The sequence below is a fragment of the Bombina bombina genome, chromosome 4 (genome assembly GCF_027579735.1).
Source record: "Bombina bombina isolate aBomBom1 chromosome 4, aBomBom1.pri, whole genome shotgun sequence".
In the NCBI taxonomy this organism is placed as follows: Eukaryota; Metazoa; Chordata; class Amphibia; order Anura; family Bombinatoridae; genus Bombina; species Bombina bombina.
The window spans coordinates 747,206,229-747,224,393 of record NC_069502.1 but is presented as its reverse complement, the minus strand read 5'-3'; the positions used below and the strand labels follow the sequence as shown (position 1 = coordinate 747,224,393).

Genomic DNA, 18,165 nt, shown 5'->3' with positions numbered 1-18,165 from the left:
CTAATTGCTGCTGCGCATCACATTTCTATTATTCCTGGCAGTAAAGGGGTTAATTAGGTATCTTAAAAGGTTAATTTTAGCTTTATTATATAGATTACCCTCACACCTGGCACTTCCCACCCCCTGATCCCTCCCAAACAGCTCTCTTCCCTCCCTCATCCCCCACTGGTCACCCCCATTTTAAGTACTGGCAGACAGTTTGCCAGTATGAAAATATAAGGCTTTTTTTTTTTTAATACATTTTTATATTTTCTGCAGTGTAGAATCTCCCAACCTCCCTGATCTCCCCCCTCTAACTATTAGCCGCCATCTTAGGCTGTCTACCAGTACCTATAAACTGCTCTTTTAAAAAAAACGTATGTATATTTTCTGTAGCGTAGTGTCCCCCCACCTCCTAAGATCATTTGTTTGGGCCCCCACACTACCAAATCCCCTTTTCTGTAGTGTAGCTGCCCCACCCCTGTCCCTTTTGGGGTTTTTTCCTGTAGCGTACTTTTTTGTTATTTATGTCTACAAAAAAGAGTAGCAACATATAACAATAAAAAAATATACATTTATATTAAAAATACAAACAATTTATAATTTGAAACTTTTTTTTTTATTCAATGTCTCTTTAAGGGCACTTTATACAAAACTAGGCATAGCTGAAGGTACAATGAAAAACTTAAATAAAAACAATGTATTACAATAAATGACTCCGCTTTTTACATTTGTCGAACCTGAAGTTTTATAATTTGATTCAGTCCATTTTAGCAACTTAGGTGAATTTTTGGATCAATCGTCAGCTAGTATAATATGCTAGTTCCGGTCTTCAAACTGTGTTTTGTTCTTTAACAGATAGGCTGCTAAGAATTCTATTGGGTTTGGAGGCCTGAAAAATAAAAATTAGATTTTGAAAACCTTAAAAAAAGAGTTAATATACAAATATTATATTTAAAATTCATTTATTAAACAGGTAATTTCATTTTTACAAATTTAAAGTAATAAATATTAAATTACTAACAAAAAATAGACTTTTAAATGAGCATATAAGTTCCTAAATTTGACCTATCAAGAATGTATTTTTCCTCATTTTATTTTTTTTTAAAGGTGGAAAACAAAGGCCCAGATGATCTAAAGCTCTCTGCTCTGGAGAGACGATCTAACAAGAACTGTACACTCTCCCCTGTGAGATTATGTATCCCAGAGAGCTACAATACTTTTTAAAGGGAATAGTTTTTATCTCGCTGGAACTTCTAGGTTTTGCACATTTTATAGAGAATTTAGGGAGTTCTACCCCTGTGAAGTCTGCACTATCATTTCTCTCCAGCCCAGAATTTTTTGTTCTTAATAATTTTGAGCCCAATTATCAAAAAGTACTCTGAAGAAGATGCTATTTCTCCCCAGTCAATTTCATTAGATATATCTTCCCCCCCCCCACAATATTCAAATATGCTAAAACATGTTTTCATTAAAGGGACAGTAAAGTCAAAATTAAACTTTCATGATTCAGATAGAGCATGTAAATTTAAACAACTTTTCAAATTTGCTTCATTCTCTTGGTATCTTTTATTGAAGAGTAAACACTAGGTAGGGCTCATAAGAGCTAAGGAGTGTCCACGTGTCTTTACTACTCTATGGCAGCAGTGTTTAGCAACATTATTTGTTGCTTTGTTATAGAATATTGCAAAACACTGCTGCCATAGAGTAGAAAAGACATGTGGACACTCCTGAGCTCTTATGAGCCTACCTAGTTTTACTCTTCAATAAAAGATACCAAGATAAAGTAAATTTGATAACAGAAGAAAGTTTGGAAAGTTGTTTAAAATGTGACGCTCTGTCTGAATCATGAAAGTTTAATTTTGAATTTACTGTCCCAACCCTTTGGCTGCTAAGCTATTTCCCACCTGGGTGCTAATATTTTCTTTTTTTTATTTTTGAAAACATTTTTTTTAACTTTTTTTTTTTTACAGACTCCCAAGACATACACTGTTGGAAAGGTTAGGTGATTACCTTTCCAACAGTGGGTCTTGGGGGTCTGTAGCTGCTTAGATGCCCGAGATACAGGCTTCTAAGCAGCATGCCCCCTCCTCCTATACTTAACATTGTTAAGTATAAATAAAGTTGCACGGTGACGTCATCACGCATCACATGAAGCCCCGGCGATGCCTGTCCCTCTACAGGCACGATCGCCGGGGTAGGAGCAGTAAGGAGCCCCCAGATCTCCCTCAAGGTGGGAGAGTGCTCATGACGGCTCTGAGCCGTCATTAGCACCAGAGTGAGAAACTCTGTGACGGCTCAAAGCCGTCATTAGCACTCAAAGAGTTAAAAAAAAAAAAAAAAAAAAAAAAAATAGCTCACATTTTACCTGCAAAATTGGTGAACAAAGCACCACACCACCTTCACAAGCATAAAAGTTTAAAAAAAAAAAAAAAAAAAAGTGTTGATTTTTGACAAATTAAAAATGTCCTATTTTGTTTTAAATAACAGAACACATCAAAATGCTTTCTATTAAATGCAATCAAGAACACATTTAATTAATACTACGGTACTTAGCTGGTAAGCAGAGGAACTTTAATTAAACAATTTTACACAATGGGCTCAATTTAACATTTAGTGGGTAGAACAAGGGTCCCAGCTAAGGAACCTACCCGTTGTTATTCGGGTCAACTGAATAAAGCATTTTAGACAATGTATTTTGTATGCCAATGTTTTGCCATGCATGGATTAATATCTAATATAGTGTCTCAGGCAGGTCTAGTGTCACTACAAATCAACAACAATAAATTCAATATAGGTGATTGATATTCCACAAAAGATAGCGCTATTAGAAAGAATAAACTCCTACCTTTCCTTTGCAAGAACAGAAAGCCCTTGTAATAGAATAGGAACCACGGTTTGATCAAGATATGCTCGTGTAGGCAATGCCTGAAGATCCACCTTCTGCTTAGACACTTTTTCGGTGTTGGCCTTTTCATTTTCTACTATTCTCTAAGAAGAAAGAGGATAATAGAATTACCAAATATTGTCAAAAGCATCAGTTATTAAAAATGTATATGTCCAGAATTCCTGAAATAAAATAACAGCAAATCAGATGTTCAAGTTATTTGGGCAATAAAGACACAACTATAAAAAATTTTTTTTTTAACAAAATCCAAAATATAGCACATTTAAAATAAATTAAATAGAATTTTAGTGGGAAAAAAAGGCTAAACAAAATATGTTATTAAAACTAAGAGTCCATAGTAAATTAAAAACCATGGGGTTCCTTGCTACAAACATCAAATTAGTGGAAAGTAAGTAGTGTGCAAAATAGTTTCCCCCCCCCCCATATGGATCACATATAAATGCAACCTCCCCCACATCCTCCATTATTTTTTTTTATATTCCTTGAATACTCAAAGGCATCCTCCAAGAATCCCATGATAAGACCCTTCTGCAGAATTCTGTCTCTATGCCATGTTATTCTTATATTACTAAAGACTCATTCAGCAAATCTAACACATAAAAAATACCAGAAGTTTTCCCATTTTCAAGTGTAAATTTATCCAGCATTTTAACCCATGCCATATATACAGTATGCAATTTCTTTCTGTAGTTCTCATTGCTTACTTTTTTTAAACAGACACAGTATTACCCGTTACTTGGAAATATCAACAAAAATGTCACTTAAATGGATATGAAACAATTTTTTTATTTCATGATTCAGATAAAGCATGCAATTATAAGCAACTTTCTAAAGTACTCCTATTATCAATTGTTCTTCTTTCTCTGTGTATCTTTATTCGAAAAAGCAGGAATGTAAGCTTACGAGCCGGCCCATCTATGGTTCAGCACCTGGGTAGTGCTTGCTGATTGGTGGCTAAATTTAGCCACCAATCAACAAGCGTTACCCAGGTGCTGAACAAAAAAAAAAAATGGGCTGGCTACTAAGCTTACATTCCTGCCTTTTCAAATAAAGATACCAAGAGTACAAAGACAAATTGATAGTAGGAGTATATTAGAAAGTTGCTCAAAATTGCATGCTTTATCTCAATCATGATATAAAAAAATATGGGTTTCATATCCCTTTAATACCCTTGAACTTATGGAGATGGTGTATAGAATTAAAGATCAAATGATATTGTTACGTGTTAAAGTTTTTTGAAGTAGTTTTCCACATTAAAATAGTGTAATAATAAAATGTTAAATTTTGCTCAGACAATTTACCTTTTATTACACCCTTTGCCAGCCGTTTATCCTTTTTTAAATAATTACACTTGCACGTGTTTAACACCTTTCTACTACAGATGAGGATATGGCTGACCGGAGCATACACATGTATGCCTATTCACTCACCAAATATATACTTACCTGGAGTGGCACAGAAACACAAATTTGCAGAAGTATAAACACACAGTAAAAAGAAAAACTTGTTTGGGGGAAAAAAAATAGACTCACAAAAAAAAAGAACAATTTATCTTTTTACATAACATCCCTTTACATATGGCTCCAGCAGAGTTAGGCTTGCTGATTTGAAATGTTTATTTAAAGAAGAGTCAGGAAGAGAGATCTGTAAAATTTTGTTTATTGCAAGTAATAATGTGCCAGTAAAAAAAAAGTGGATGAAGCATGACAACTGCAGTAGAATATAACTACTTTATTCTGTTATTGCTGTTTGTGGATTGCTATTTTTCGATTGAGTATACCATCTGAATGTGGTGTGATACTTCTGCATCACAAATAATTGCCTTAGTAACAGCAGCCTATAAAAGTGTGGCACCACCCTTACAATGGCACTTTACAAAACATGTTGGTGGGTGTATCCATATATAAGGTTTTTCTAAGGCAAAAGTAATACTTTGTATCATTTTTGAGATCTAAAATAAGATTAGCATCAAAGTATGCAATATCTTAGAAATATCTTTTTAATTACTTATTGCAACATCCTTTATGTATTGTATTATTGTGATTTGGATCAAATGGGGATACACTATTTTTTCTGGATCTGTAGACTTGTACATTAACCATATGAACATTTGGTTACAGCTGATTCTTAAATGTTCTGGTTTTTTTTTTTAAACACCTGTATTTTCACTTATTTTACAAATATATACTGTAAAAGAGGTTTAATTTCCTGCTTTAACACATACACTAGCCAAGCATTCACCAAAGAGAGTTTGTTTTTAGCATTTATATATTTAAAGGGACAGTCTACTCCAGAATTTTTGTTTAAAAATAAATAGATAATCCCATTCCCCAGTTTTGCATAACCAATACTGTTATATTAATATACTTTTTACCTCCGTCATTACCTTGTACCTAAGCCTCTGCAGACTGTCCCCTTATCTCAGTTCTTTTGACAGATTTGCATTTTAGCCAGTCAGTGCTGACTCATAAATAACTCAACGGGAGTGAGTACAATGGTATCTGTGTGGCACTCATGAACTAGCGCTGTCTAGCTGTGAAATTGTACTGAGATAAGAGGTGGCCTTCAATGGCTTAGAAATTAGCATATGAACCTACCTAGTGTTTAGCTCACAACAAAGAATATCGAGAGAAAACCGCAAATTTGATAAAAGTAAATGGGAAAGTTGTTTAAAATTGCATGCCCTAATCTGTTTAAGTTTTAAAAGATAACTTTGTGGGCGGTCCGTACACCGACCAAGATGGCTGCTTTTTAATAACGGCTGGGACCTGGTGTTGATAAATCTGCTGTTTATCACCCATTTGATTAGCAATCTGTGTCCTATTTGACAGATGTTTTGAAGACTAATACCTAAGGAACAGATTTATCTACGTCTTATCTAGAATCTCAGCCACGCAGACCGGATTAGATGTGGTACGCAGCGGAGGCCTACATCTACCCTCCCTAACTCCTGATAGATCAGGTTTAGCAGCTCGGAGAGCTGTCCCTAATTCCTAACACTACAGGCGCAGAAGTTGCAAGTAGATCGGTGCCCTCTGATACGTGCCTCGACTTGAGCAATTTGGAAGATTTTCTCGAGTGGGACATGGAGGTGTCTTGCCGAGTAATACAGACCTTGCTAGAGAACTTTGAAAGAGAGCTATGCAACACTATAGTAGAAGCATTTAATCCATTGCTTTACCGATCTCATAACATTGATATCAGTAGCCAGAACACTGCTGAGATACGGCTCCCCAGCCGGTATGAACCTGGGCCCCCATTGACTTACCTAGCTCCTGCTTATACATTACTGAGCCCTACGGAACCCTGCAAGATCAGCAAACAGAGATATGGAGAGTCCGATGCTGAGTGGAGTACTAAGGGGACGTCGCACCACATTGTGGATCCTCAGCCGACCGATAAACTAAGTACACCCAATACAGACCTGCTGTTGTTCCGCCCTCGGGGTGATGCGGCCGGCCACCCCGACTCTGACATAAGTGGCACGTCCTCACTACACTACACACTGCCACCGGCATGGACCCCAACTTACGCCTCCTCACCCGGGGGACTCCAACCAGGGCTAAATGAGAGTGCCGCCATCAATATCCTGGCTCGGCGATCCAGAGATATACAGACATGTCCAGACCATATCCTGTATCTTGATCCTTGCTATGACAACTCAGTGCGGCCCCGTGGTCTCAGACACATGAAACCTACACTGCCGAAGGGAGCACAGATCATCCTCCTGGGATCCGGGAGTCTACTAGCTGCCGGAGTTGGAGTGAGCAGCCGCTTTGCACCTGTTTTCCAATACACCCTTGGTACACGCATCTGGGGTCAAAGCCACTGGAAAATGGGCATTGGATAAATCTGTTACACACTAGGGCTGCCCGTTCTTCCAGTTGTGATACTAGAGACTCGGCTACCCCATCAGTACACCCCTAAGTATACTTACAGACTCTTTGAGATTCGAGGGACATTATGGATGGGCTGAAAAATGCTTTTCAGAAATGACTGTGACGCCCTCAGAACTGTGATATATACATGGCGGCTGTATGATCCGTACAGACTCCACAAACTGATGTTACTTTATGCCATTTGTGTTCATCTTTTATTTTTCTCCTGATGTTAGGCTGTCGAAGTTACTGTCATTGGACTGTTCAGGGGGTACATATGTTTTTCTGTGTTAGACATAACGACATGTAGCATTGAGAGCCATGTTTCTTCTCTTGTTATTTATTTAGATCCAAGCTCTAGTACTCTCCTAATGTTAGATATAACGTTATTTGTTTGAATCCCTAATATTGTTTGACCAAAGCTGCTTAATGTAATGGCCTACCCCAGGAGATTCACTATTAATATTACAGTATGTGCTACTATGCAGGTCTGTAGGGAGGATTGTCGCTAGACTATATTACGTATTTCGGTCATATAACCAAATGACACATTTTATCTATACAAAGGTGTCATGTGGGGAACATGGACTAGAAAACAAATTCATCCCTCTGTCAACTGTCTTCCAACATGTTATTAACAGGTAGATCCCCTTATCCAACATGGGGTGTATATGTACGCACACATGTGTCAGTGTGTATGAATGGGTGAATTTGTGTCTAGGTGTATGTGTGCGTACTTGTATTCACATAACACTTATCATGCTCGGCTAATATCTTGCTCCTGAGTATACTCATATGGCCTCAACTATTTTATTTAAACCTTCTCTTTGTACTTCCCATTCTGATAACGGTTGGTAAAGATTGGGCTTGATGGGTATCTATCGAGCATGTAGCTCTTTCAAGTGTTATAGAGGGATTAAACTTGTAGGAAAGTTATTAATATAGGCTATGTCAATAATAGTATTGCTTCTCCCCAAACTTAACAATGTATATTTAATATTGTTCTGGGTTATGTAACATATGTGCAGCTTATTGTTTTTTCTATGCACTGTATATCAAAATTGGAAAATGAGGCCATTCATCTGAGACACAAGAGTGGTCTCCTTTGATCAAAAATAACCTTCTGTGATTTGTATTCTTCTACACTGCTGAGGCCCAAGAGTGACCGCTTGTGTCTTCTTAGGAGGTTTATCTATTATTTGGCAGACTGTTGATATATTACTTGTTTTTTTCTATTTCTTTTATGATGTATCTATTGCCAACCTGAAACTCTTACTGCATTCAAAATTTGCATTGTTCTCATTTATCACTGTTTTATATTTATGTATGCCTTATTTTGAGCCTCAAATAAAAATCATTCAAAAAAAAAAAAAAAAGTACTGTATATGTGTGTAATGAAGTATTGTGTATATAGGTGTTTATATGTGTGTTTCCCAACCCTTTAAATGAATAAATAAAATGTAAAATAAAATTCTACAACTGGTACGGTTTCTACCTTCATAGCTTCAGAAATATCCGGATGAACCAATAACATGAAGCGCAGATTTGACCTGATTGTAAGAGTCCATGCCAAGGAAAATTTCTCAATAACATGAACTAATGAGTTCTTGGGAAGAATTGCTATGACTAGAGCTTTATGAAATATTGAGAATTGAGTGAAAACTGACAGAACACGCTAACCAGATAAACATTTCACCTGTCTCTTGGTAATCTAATTCCTACTTGTATCTGCGCAAGAATACTCTCTTCACAAAGTTCTGTAATGTGTCAGCTGTTCATTTTGTTTGTCGTTTGCGGTTTTGTAACACAATCTGTTGCTTTACTTTGATTTAACTTTACTGTTTCATATCCCATTAATAAACACACCCTGCTAAGACTCTGCATTAAAAAATTTGAATAAGGCTGAGAAAAATGCCTATATATCGAGGGTAGCTGCAAATAGGCACCTTTGTCCAATCTACGGTCTTGATCCTTAATTGATGGTAAACAAACAAAACTCTCTAGCATGGAGAGAATTCATGTCAAATCTTTGGGGTCTTTTTTTTAACATTGTATTTGTAATGTAGGCATATACTTCACGCCCAGAACTCTTCATGGTAAGATAAACAGCTCTCAAGATAAACCTTGCAGTACTGACAAGACTTTTTAGATAAATTCGCCAGAGCAGAAAGCTTTAGATCAATGAGCCCTAATTTTTTTGGGGCCAATTTATCAAGCCGTCAATTGGCCCCAATGCATCCGTTTCCGAGCGAGCCTTTAGACTAGCTGGAAACAGGAGTTAAGAAGACCGCTGCTCCCTAACTCGTACTCGATCGGGTTGATTGACACTTCACTGCTAGCGGCCGATTGGCCGCGAATCTGCAGACAACATATGCTGTCAGCATTTATCGATGTGCGGCGGACATGATCGCTTCAGCGGATCATGTCCGCTCGCACTTTGATAATTCGGCCCATTTGGATTCTTCATTTTAGTGAACAGTGTGTAAGAAGATGGTCATATAGCTATCAATTACTATTACACCAGGGAGAAGAAGTACAGCAAACCACGTCATCAACCTTTATTTATATGCATGATGTGCCACTATATAATTGACAATGGATAAGCAACAACCCATCTATCAATAAATAATTTTGTTTAGCATATTAGTACTCTTTAGCAGTGAGGATTTTACCAAGCCTGGAGATATTCTGCAAAACTTTTTTTTAAAACTGACAGTCTGTGTGTCAAAGGAAGTTTCTTCACACTATCTACATGGGTTCTTGTTCACTATATTCCTAAAATGATATGGCCAACATTTTTTTTGTATAGTTTCATCATAAGTATTTTTGTCTAAAATTAAAGGGACAATCAAGTCAAAATTAAACTTTCATGATTCAGATAGAGCACACAATTTCAAACAACTTTCCAATTCACTTCCATCATCTAAACAATCTTTTTTATTTGCGCACTTTCTAAAGCACTGGATATAAGTATATGTATTTTGAGATTGGCTGATGGCTATCACATGATGCATTAGGAAAGACAATGTAACTTCTCCAAAAATCTATTACTCATTTGAAATTCAAACTAAGTGTTTTTTTGCATTGTATATTTATTATGCATTTGCTAATTATGTAATTCTGTGTTTAGTGGTTATTTAATCCCTTGAGTGCTAATGACGGCTCTGAGCCGTCACAGAGTTTCCCACTTTGGTACTAATGACAGCTCAGACTCAGAGCCATCACTAGCACTCTCTCACCTTGAGGGAGATCTGGGGGCTCCCACCCACTCCTACCCCGGCGATCGGGCCTGCATAGTGACAGGTATTGCCGGGGCTTCATGTTATGCGTGGTGTCGTCACCTTTAATGACGTGATGTCATCACTGCGCAACTTTATTTAACATTAACAATGTTAAATATAGGAGCAGGAGGCATGCTGCTTAGAAGCCTGTATCTCAGGCATCTAAGCAGCTACAGACCCCCAAGACTCACCGTTGGAAAAGCCTAATGACGGCTCTGAGCCGTCACAGAGTTTCCCACTTTGGTGCTAATGACAGCTCAGACTCAGAGCCATCACTAGCACTCTCTCACCTTGAGAGAGATCTGGGGGCTACCACCCACTCCTACCCCGGCGATCGGGCCTGCATAGTGACAGGTATTGCTGGGGCTTCATGTTATGCGCGGTGTCGTCACCTTTAATGACTCGATGACGTCACTACGCAACTTTATTTAACATTAACAATGTTAAATATAGGAGCAGGAGGCATGCTGCTTAGAAGCCTGTATCTCAGGCATCTAAGCAGCTACAGACCCCCCAAGACCCACCTTTGGAAAGGTAATAGCCTAACCCTTTCAACAGTGTAAGTCTTGGGGATCTGAAATAAATAAAAAAAAAGTTAAAAAAAAAATATTTTTAAAAATATAAAATAAAAAAAACCTTTAAAAAAACCTTAGCACCCAGGTGGGAAATTGCTTAGCACTCAAAGGGTTAAAGTAAAATGGATTTGTAGATACAGTTTTTCTAAGTCAGCTGCTTTCTTCCTACCGTGATAGTGTGAGTATGGACTAATTATGGCCAGCCTCCTGTGGAAGCTCAAGCAGGGAAATACCAAAATCTTTCCAGCAAATTTAGAACATATGCATCTACTGCATTAGGTTTCTTCATTTTGAAACAATGCAATTATACCAAACTCTTGAGAAATGAATGTACACACATACATTGATTCTTTTTAGAGAAAGGAATATTAGATTGTTTTTAAAAATAAAAATCAGTAAATGTAAAAAGGTTGTTACATTAGGAAAAACAGTTGCTCTTTGAGTGCAACTATTTTTTCTACTGATACTTATTTGCACGTGTCACTGCACTTTAGATTACATTCTGGGGTTTGTCATTTTTACAGGGGGTGCTGCCTTTGAAGTGACGCTGCTTTACTGTTTGGAAAAAAAAAAAAAAAAAGCATGTGAATGCATACACATTGTAGCACCAAACTATTTGCTGGAGATTTGAGCATATGCTGCAAAAAAAGGCAGGGGTAAAATAGAAACTAAAAGTTTTCAGTTTGAAGTCTATTAGGAATTGTGATGTCAAGTAACCTTTAACCAAAATGCCTTGAAAGTGAAGGTCCCAATCCTGCTATTCTTTACATAGCATGATTCAGTCTGATATAGTAACCTAATATTGCCACTTACCTGACTCTTCATGTTAAAGAAACATAAAAACCCCACATTTTTTATTTCACGATTCAGATACATCATACAATTTTAAAGGGACACTGTACCCAAATTTTTTCTTTTGTGATTCAGATAGAGCATGATATTTTAAGCACCTTTCTAATTTACTCCTATTATCAAATTTTCTTCATTCTCTTGGAATCTTTATTTTAAATGCAAGAATGTAAGTTTAGATGCCGGCCCATTTATGGTGAACAACCTAGGTTGTCCTTGCCGATTGGTGAATAAATTCATCCACCAATCAAAAACTGCTGTCCAGAGTTCTGAACCAAGAAAAAAACTTTGATGCCTCCTGTTTTATATAAAGATAGCAAGAGAATGAAGAAAAATTGATAATATGAGTAAATTAGAAAGTTGCTTAAAATTGCATGCTCTATCTGAATCACAAAAGAAACATTTTTGGTTCAGTGTCCCTTTAAGCAACTTTTCAACGTTCTTTTATCATCTAATTTAATTCATTCTCATGTATCCTTTCTTGAAAGAGCATACATGCACTACTGGAAGCTGACAGCCAATGTCAAGAGGCATATATGTGCAGCCACCAATCAGCAGATTCTGAGCCTACCTAGGTATAACTTTTCAACAAATGATACAAGGAGAACAAAACAAATTAGACAATAGAAATAAATTGAAGTTATTTAAAATTGCATACTCTATCTGAATCACAAAAGAAAACAATTGGGTTTCATGTCCCTTTAAATGCAATTGTCCTATATTTTATAAATGTTTATTTGATCTTACAATTTCCTGTTCCATAAAAGAATAAAAACAAAATACTATATTTCAGTAATACTCCATTAAAAATGGTTAATTCAAAAATAGGAGTAAAAATGTCTGGCGTTTAATCAAACCTTCAATTTCTGATTCCTAAATTGTTATAAGTTATTACAAAGTTTGAAAAATTTGAATGAAGACATTTTTACTAAAACTTTTACTCATCTTATCAGACTATTCTTTTATCTATATATACACAATCATTCCTTGAATTTGAAGGGAAAAAAAACGTGTCGATTGCCATTTGTTAAGTTAGCTTCTAATTTTCCAAATTTGCTACCCTCCTATCAAAATGGGCACTAATCCTCCCTAGTTCAAAAGAAAGAATTTCTCCAACTTCTTATTTTTAATATACTTGCCCACCCCACAATACCCACCCCACAATAGAGAATTTGATAGATAAATTTATAGGGAATCCAAGAAATGCATCCATAGCCAGAGATCAAAATGCTAAGAATAAGGTTCTATGTAAACAAGATGTGGGTTATGAACAACAGGAGGAGGTAGGAATTGTTGAGAATGAAATGGGAAGACTAACAGGAGGAAAGCAAAACAAAAAGTTGTACTAGGACAAAAAAAAAAGGAAGCTACATGCTCTAGATGCCAAAATGTTTGGTTAGAGCTAAATTAAAAAGAGAAATATGATGTATTCTATTATATTTTTGTTATATGCTGCTATTCAAGGGATTCTACCATGCAAACACTTTACAGGTGAAGCCAAGGGGATCTATAACTAAAGTCTAATGATTAAATAATGGGTAAACTGAGCATTCCAAAACACTCAGATACTACGGGATATAGGGCTTCAAGACATCTAATGGTTTGGTACCTCAACATTTTCTGTGAGACCATATTCAGAATGAGGGTTTTCCGAAACCTGTAAAATAAAACTTTAGTCAGCAATGCTCTTGACAATCTTCACTCCAGGTCTATGTTAGTGGTGTGTTTTGCAAGTACCTGTGTTTGTCCTTCCATACTTTGTTCAGCTTCCATGGTCTTAGCTTGTCACTGAACTATTTTATACACCTAAATGGCAGAATGAATGAAAAAATGAATGCAATATAATAGAAACAAAAAGTATTAACATAACACTAATGCTGAAAAAGAAATTAGTATGTTCTCATTGTAGCCTTTAAATTATTATCACATTTATTAAATTGAGATTTAAAGGAATACACTGGTAATTAAACAGCAGTATGCTAAACAGATTATTTATTATTATCATCATCATCTATTTATAAAGCGCCAGTAGATTACGCAGAGCTATACAAGTAATAATAAAACATTACAAGGATGCATTACATACACAAACAAGTACAGTATTGGGGTATATAATTTTACATTACAATTGTGTTCCACTAGCAAGCAGACTGAAGTTTTGCAAGAAACCACTTTTTTTTTATCTCAAAAAATGTATATAGTTAACTCATGCATACATTGTGGATATAAACACACTTCAACTACATATATTTATTATAAATTCAGTGGGACTGGATACAGAGCTGAGGATAATTTGTAAACATGTATGCCCTCAAGTAACATCTGCATATTTTGCTTGCCCAGAAACTATGCTCAATTCAATTCTGCACACATATATTAAAACAATGTTGCTAACAGTTTTGAGACACTGAGCCTGATACAAATATATATTTATATATGAACACTTAGGAACACAGTTGGGCTAATTATCTAATGATGCAGCCTACTCTCCAGTGTGCCAAAGCTAGGCTAAAAAACAGAGTCCCCAAAAGACACCAAGACCTATAAACCTTGAGGATATAGTTACTAATATATTGATGCGTTTCTCTATTCAGCTCATTGTTAATAATAAAGTAATGATCTGTGACTATTACCACAAGTCTCTAGATGTTTGCAGCAATACAGTTGTCAGTATATAGTAATACTATTAGATACGAAATAAGTAATAGGTTTCATTATTGAAAATATTAGATACGAATACTTTTAGTATGTGATTTATGTATTGCATAATACAATGTATTATGTACATAATAATGTTTGAATCCATTGGCAGGAAAAGATGGCTGCAACACTGCTACAATCTCTGACATCAATTGGTTACAATAGAGATCTAATAATTACAGTCGCACTCCAGAAGGGAGAGATCTGTAAAGCAGACATTGACTGTATTTTAATAAATAACACCCTCGATCCTCCATTACCTGGTCTCTCGCCTTCTGTATTCGCTACTTTCAAATCAGCTCATGAGCCGAAAATCAACTCCCCTTCACGACGTACACACAACAAACCAAACCAGAGCGACTGTAGTCACTGGCACGTACGTAACGTCATACGATCATGTGATCTGCGTGATTTCTGAGGGCGGACGATTCTTTCTTACGTTAGGGTAGTCAGTCAGTGAGAGATTCAGTCAGTCACTCTCTAAACTAAACTTATGGCGTTGTATGTTTCGAACTTCCTAATAATTCGTTTCCACTAATTTAATATTAACTCTATCACAAAAACCCAATACATTTATAATACTGTGATATTTAGCATGCAATCTACAAAGTGGGAGAAATAAATTATGTTGTGAATTTTGGAAGCATGAGTTATTAACTATAAAACTACCAAACCTTTCTACTTTTTTAATGGGTCGATATGACGTTAACTTTAATATTGGATTGTTTCAGAAATACACACATTATAAGGGCGTTTTAAATTTAATATGCTACATTAGAGCATTTTTCGTTTAAGCTGTAATAGCCAGACTTTTAACTAAATTATATTTTTAATCAATATTCTCTATTTTGAGGAGGTAAAACAGAGCAACACAACTTGTGATTGTGATATTAAAACAACATCCTCAAAACCAAGAAAGAACAGAAAGTCTGTAAAAAAAATAATACAAACAAAAATACTTCTGTCAGTTATAGCGAGCATAAAAACTAAATAGTATTTTTACAGCACACGACAATAAAGAATGTATTTTAGAGCCTAGAGTGACGGTTAATATTTAAAGGGATAGATATTTCTCTGTGCACACTTTATGAAACAGAGATGCCTCATAAAGTATAAACCATACATTTTGAATACCTGTATACATTTGGCTATTTTCAAACACGTAAGTAAACACCAACAGTCTGAGTTGTGCCAAGACTTTCTTGGCATATGGCTGTACTGTGGAGTTTACTTTATTCTGCTAGCCATTCAAGTGCAAATATTTTAACCAAACACATTAGTATTCTAATGCATGCTAATCGAGCTATTCCGCAACTCATTCATTATCTATGATCCACATTAAGATCCAAAGCATAATTTATTTAATATACAGTATATAAAAACCATGATAATTAATTTATCACACTATGATACATATTTTTCATATATATGAAATTAATTTAGGGTGGTTGTGAATACATACTAAGTAGCGGTATATATTGGAGCAGTTTATTACTGTCACCTGAGCACAATACTGTACATGCTAACAGTAGTTACTATTAGACTGTTATTTTGTTGCCAAAGCAGGAACATACTGTTGCTTAATTTACATCTACTAACATAAGAAATCTGGTTTTCCTTCTCAAAGTACTTTAGAACCTAGACGGTTAATATTTAAAGGGATAGACATTTCTCTGTGCACACTTTATGAAACAGAGATACTATCAGCCTCATAAAGTATAAACCATACGTTTTGGATTCCGGTATAGATTTGGCTATTTTCAAAGTAAAGTAGCCAAATCTACAGTATACAGTGATATCACATACACTCCTATGGCTGCTATATACTGTCAGTATATGGCTGGGTTACAACACAATATATTTAATAATTATCCTTTAAATTAAACCCCAATAACATATGCATATACCAAAAACCATAAAATTAATATAAATTCCTGAATTCTTTTTATTAGTTAATATCTATAAACACATTGAAATATATTTGTAGGAACAAGAATATGAATAAATACTATACACGTTTAAAACTATTAAAATATGCTATGCAAATCTCATACAATTTACCTTATTCACAATAGCCTCCCAAATCAGAGTTGCATTTAAAATATCACAATGAGACTAAGATATAATCCACTAACATTCAGACTGGTACAATTAATTATATTTAACCCACAATTGATTCTCATGCAATTCTAATTAGGACACTAAAAGTACATATATCCTTAATATAAACAGTCAATGCCAATTTATCTAACTGAAAAAAATTCTTAGTTATCTACAATTAAGACAATTCTAGAATATATATATGTAAATTTTCCAGGATAAATTGCTTAGCACTAATGATTAGTTTAAAATACACAGACTATGAAATACTAGTTTTAAAATACACATATGCTCTTTAAATGTATTTACTACAGCAACAAGGAATGCTTATCTTAAATGTTTACCTATATTTTAGCAACCTCTACATATATATATATATATATATATATACTTTATCAAAATGATATTCAGCTTCAAAACTTGTCCCACCTCATATAAAAATAAGTGTCTTTGCAATGGATAAGGAAGGTATAGCCAAAATGTGCTTAGAGTCTTTTTTTTAAAAATTATTTATTTATTGACCAATTCGACATGCAATTCCATTGACAAAAAATAGAGAAAATAAATAAGGCAAAACAAAAACATCAGGAATCCCTGAAGATACTCTACAATCAACACAATTACTAAAGGTGTCACAATACATTTTTGTCGCTACATTATTATACATAAGTTTAAGTAAAACACACTAAACCAGGCATTTGTAAATATAAACCTTATTACATTAAAGGTAAAATTAGTTTGAAACTGAACAACACGGAATTATTATAATTAATAATTTCTATACATACATCTGTAGAATCAGTGATTGGTACTAAAACCTTGTTTGCGTATCGAATTGGAGATTTTCTTATACCATAAAAATAACAACAAAGAAAGAAAAAAAAAAAAAAAAAAGGGAAGTATCACACCTCTCTCTCTCAGGTCTCTCGACTTCTCCGCCACTCACCCCCACACCACCCCCCAATGGCTAGTTACGCAGGGTATTCCTTATTCGCTATAGCTTGTTCCATGTAAATTGTACCCCTAAAAGGTGCAATTATCTGTCTCTGTATATTTTCTGGTATGCTAACCATTACACTTTTCCACTTGCAGAAAAATTTCTTAACTTGAGTTTCTGAGTTTACTGACGTATCAATTTGTTCCAATATAATTTGGTTTTGGAGTTTTTGCTTAAATTCTTTCAAGCTTGGGGCTTTTTTAGATTTCCATTGTTTCAAAATTAGAAATACTGCCTCTTCCTGGTTAATAAAAAAGAAAACATTCTTATCAGTTATTTGGAAATTACATTGATTTATTTTACTAATCCAGTTACCTATCTTGTAGCAACATTTTTTTTTAACTTTATAACAGTACCAGAAACAGTGCTCTAGATCTGCACTAGTATTCTTACATTTTTGACAGGATGTCACAGTTTTGTCCCATTTGGCCTTTACCTGTGGGGTAATATAAATTATATTTATAAATTTAGTATGTGTCTCCCTCCATGAGGAGGAGACTGTTGCTCTTTTTATAAGACTAAAACTTTCTTGAATTCTTTCTGATGATACCAACCAAGTTTCTGCTAGCTTTTGTAGATTATTGAGGCCATTGGTAGAGATAATCAGCCTATATATTGTTGAAATACTATATCTACCTGCCTTAAAGAGATTTATAATAGGTTCTATTTGATCCCAGGAGTCTATTGCCGGATTACTTTGTAGTATCTCTTGTATATAATGCCTAATTTGTAGAAAGGCATAAAATTCTTTGTTTTTTAATCTCAAAATCTTGTTTTATTTTAGTGAAGGTCTTGCAGGTCCATAATTCTTTATCTATAAATTGATGTACCTTATTAATCCCTCTTTGAATTTATTTACTACAGTAACAAGGAATGCTTATCTTAAATGTTTTCCTAT

General features: G+C 35.1%; 1 protein-coding gene across 2 annotated transcripts; it reads right to left on the bottom strand.

The window, feature by feature from the left end:
* Positions 1-575: 575 nt before the first annotated feature.
* Positions 576-14,558, bottom strand: DPY30 (dpy-30 histone methyltransferase complex regulatory subunit). Of its 2 annotated transcripts, XM_053709173.1 has the most exons (5): positions 14,431-14,557; positions 13,208-13,276; positions 13,080-13,127; positions 2,828-2,970; positions 576-871 (listed from the first exon to the last, which is right to left on the bottom strand). In XM_053709173.1, exons 2-5 carry the CDS (start codon positions 13,241-13,243, stop codon positions 799-801), a joined length of 300 nt encoding a protein of 99 aa, XP_053565148.1. In that variant the 5' UTR covers positions 13,244-13,276; positions 14,431-14,557; the 3' UTR covers positions 576-798. The 2 variants fall into 2 exon arrangements, with proteins under 2 accessions (XP_053565148.1, XP_053565149.1); XM_053709174.1 differs by lacking the exon at positions 13,080-13,127 and having other exon boundaries at positions 14,431-14,558.
* Between the last annotated feature and the right edge of the window lie 3,607 nt (positions 14,559-18,165).